We start from the raw sequence: 3,744 nt of genomic DNA on the forward strand, positions 1-3,744 counted from the left end.
GAGAAAACAGAGGAGGCAGAGGAGAAACAACACTGAGATCCATCAGCAGACTAATCAAGTCAAGGATTTCACCACCAGATGCCTTGATTTCTACCTCCATTCCCTGGAGGAGGAAATAAGGTGTGAGCTTAAGGACGACCCCTAGATTGACAATGCATTTTTCCTTTTCACAATTTTGTTGTTCTGTTTTTTTAGTTTATTTTTTTACTACTTATTGCTCTGCATTATAATAATAATTACTTTTCTATACCATGCCTTGTATGTTATTCCTCTGTTTTTTATGCCTTGTTGTAATTGTTTTGTTACAAATAAAGTTTTAAAAAATTCAGTCAGCCATCTTTGAAAAAAAACAAAAAAAAATGGTATCCCATAGCAACAACAAGATCAAAGAACCATGTTCTGATGATGTCATCAAGTCAGTTCTGGAATGTTGTGCTATAAAAGGCTTCTCAGAATCAAACCTGCATCAGACACGATTTTCACTGTCGAGTATTCAGACACGAATTTCATCGTCACAAGTTAGGAAAGAGGTTTTACAATTTCAAACACGAGTTACAATGGAAACGACACAAAGTCAGAGAAAGCAGAGGAGGCAGAGGAGAAACAACACTGAGATCCATCAGCAGACTCATCAAGTCAAAGATTTCGCCACCAGACGCCTTGATTTCTACCTCCATTCCCTGGAGGAGGAAATAAGGTGTGAGCTTAAGGACAGCGAGGCAAGGCTGACCAGGGGTCGATCTGAGCAGAGGCTCCACTTGGACATCCACGCGGACTCGCTGACCGCTCTCATCGATCAGCTCCAGGACAAGCAAGAGGAAAACAAGAGCAAAGAGCAGATGCAGACTGAAATATGTAGACTGCAAGCCCTGCTAGACACGGCTCCAGCCAAACATAACCGCTCTGAACAGGAAGATACTGATACTCTGAAATTACATCTCAGGAAAATCTGCTTCATGCTGCGGACAGCTCAGAGCGACCTTGAGCAGAAGACATCCTACACCAAAGAACTTGAAGTCAAGTTGGAGGCCATGACCAAAAAGAAAGAGGACCTTCAAAGTGAAGTCCAGGCCATGAAGTTACAGGTCCGTGTTGAGAAACAGCTGCGTGCCGTGGCTGAAACCAACATGGAGACGACAACTCATGGCCTTAAGTTGCAGCTTTTTGAAAAGGACACCGCGGAGTTTGAGGCTCGCACAAAGGCTGAACAGCTGGAGGCCGATCTTGTGTTTGAGCGGGATCAAGCTCATAAGTTGCAAGTGAAGCTGAACAAAATGGAGGAGAGTCTTGCTAAACAGAAGGAGGATGCAAAAAAGACACTGGAACGAGTCAAGGCTTCCCATCAAGCCCAGCTGGAGGAACAAAAAGCAGAGACCAGGAAGATTTCTTCTGCCCTGAAAAAGGCAGAGGATCTGCTGGAGACTCAGCGTCGCAGCTGGCAGCAGAAGGTGGAAGAAACAGAAAAATCAAAGACTTTCTTTGCGGCTCAACTTGAAGAGCAGAAACAAGAAAACAAAACTCTTGCAGATGCTCTGCAGAAGGTTGAGCAGCAGCTGGAAACTCATCATAACGAGTGGCAGAAGGAAAAATCATCCCTCCTTCAGGCCACAGAAGACCTCAGGAAGACTCTCCAGGAAAAGGAACAGGAGTGGAAGAAGAAAGAGTTCTCCCTGAACTCCCAGCTGACAGCTCTCGAGAATCAGCTAGCCAAGAAGAAAAAGAAGAAGAAGTAGTACCGTGTCCTCATGTGTGGCGTCTGAAGATCATCTACAGCCCACACACAGACTTCCAGCTCAGGGACAAGGACTTACACAAACACAGGTATTTGTGAGTATTAATCAGTTTTAACCCCCAAACAGCACTTTAAAAACGGCTGTTTGAGGGTCAAGACTTTACGTTCGTGCAGCACAGTGGTCAGCACTGCCCCCCTCACAGCAGAAAGAGCCTGAATCTTAAACTCACTTGGATCAGGGTCTTCCTGCATGGAGTTCAGATGTTTTCACCGTGATTACGTGGGTTTCCTCCAGGAGCTCTGGTTTCCCCACGCTAAAAACAAAAAGAAAGAAAATTGCACATACTCACATATATACTCCCAGCCGTCCGTGGAGAGAGGGATCTCTCTTTGAATTGCCTTTCCTTGGAGAGCTTGGGCTGGGCGCCTCTTCCTGAGCTGGATCTGCGAGACACATTTAAACACCATCAGCCACATGAATGAACATCACTTTTGTACATCAAAAAAAAAAAAATAAATAAAATAAAATAATGTCATGTTTCTTGGTCATTTGTTTTTTAGAATTTAAAGTTGCACTGTGTGTCACATTTGATATTAAATGGTTTGTTTGATGAATAAATCAGGGACAAACAGTGATCAGTCAGTTTTGTTGACTAGATCTCAAAGATGCTCATCAGCACATGGTCACTTACAGTTCTGAACAGTTCTGTACACACATAAATGCTAAAGGATCTGCCATAACACCCTAAAAAGGTTGTGTGTTTGCAGACAACAATGGTTTGGACAATGTTAGTTTGGTTGTGACATTTCCTAAATTTACACCCTGATTTAAAAAAAATAATACATGTACTTTAAAATGATGGGACCTTACACTGCTTTGGTAGTGACATGAGAATGTGGGGGGACTTTTTTTGACATACAGCCTCATGATTTTAAAGAAAATCTTTGTTGTTGAAATTTAGTGGTTACGGTTTGGGAAAGCTGCCTCCCAACTGAAAGTACACTACAAATCAGCACATAAGTCATTCCCTCATGGAAGATTTTATTTGGGTCATCAAATACATTAAAGACCATTGAAGAATTAATGCAAATTTAAGATTTCTATCTGTAGTACACCATTTAAAAAGAATTTTATTGATGACAGGAAAAAATGAGAGCCTGTTAATTCTGCCTAAACTCACTTATTTTGTCTTGTTTATATATTAGGCCAAAATGTCCTATATTGTTACACAGCCTAAATGCGTTTATTACTGATTTAAAGTACTTGAATTCTTAATATGTTCTTGAGAACACAGGTCAACATAATATAAGACAATCTGGAAATGACAGTAAAACTGGTCATGGCCATTCATTTATGCACATATTAACTTTTACCAAAATGTGTTGATAAGGCCTATTGTGGACTGTTTCTTGATGGTTTGTCATTTTTAAAAAGTGGGTCCTAAAGAACAAAGTTTGGGAAACACTGCTATGTAAGGGATCCTGCAGGGTTCTGCATCATACTGTCATGATTTGTTTCACAATAACGACCTGCTCAATGTACATTATCCTGCTTGATATATGGTTATTTACAAAAAAATCAAAAATTTGACACAAAATATTAATTTCAAAATTATTTTGGTAATTTAACAGTGATTCTATTAATCATAATCACAGCAACGGTCTGCTATACAAATAAAAAACTGACCGATCAGTTAAATACTTGTTGGACAGCAGTTTGCACAAATTCAGCAGAAATACGCATATAACAAAAAAAAACATGAATTCCTCAGATATTAACAGTACATACCCAGATAGCATGCACACGTCTCGCCGATGTCGGCCTCAGATCGTGCATCGGCATTCTACTCCTGACGTCTGTAAATGCATCTGAAAAGCATCGGCCCATAGCAGGTACATGGTTTGACAGAGGGCGGGATTATGTGCGCCACTTCAAAGTTGGTGATAGGTCGGCTATGGATCGATATATTGCACGTTATCCAAGTGGTGCCAATGGAACTGAGAGCAGGCTT

At 41.0% G+C, this 3,744-nt stretch overlaps 1 protein-coding gene across 1 annotated transcript; it reads left to right on the plus strand.

Annotated features, from left to right (window-relative positions):
- Positions 1 to 557: 557 nt before the first annotated feature.
- Positions 558 to 1,733, plus strand: LOC146315783 (uncharacterized). Its single transcript, XM_084736575.1, has one exon. The coding sequence runs from the start codon at positions 558 to 560 to the stop codon at positions 1,731 to 1,733; it is 1,176 nt and encodes a 391-aa protein (XP_084592701.1).
- The last annotated feature ends 2,011 nt before the right edge of the window (positions 1,734 to 3,744 follow it).

Source organism: Lutjanus erythropterus, chromosome 14, assembly GCF_056507025.1.
Source record: "Lutjanus erythropterus isolate fLutEry1 chromosome 14, fLutEry1.hap2, whole genome shotgun sequence".
Classification (NCBI taxonomy): Eukaryota; Metazoa; Chordata; class Actinopteri; order Lutjaniformes; family Lutjanidae; genus Lutjanus; species Lutjanus erythropterus.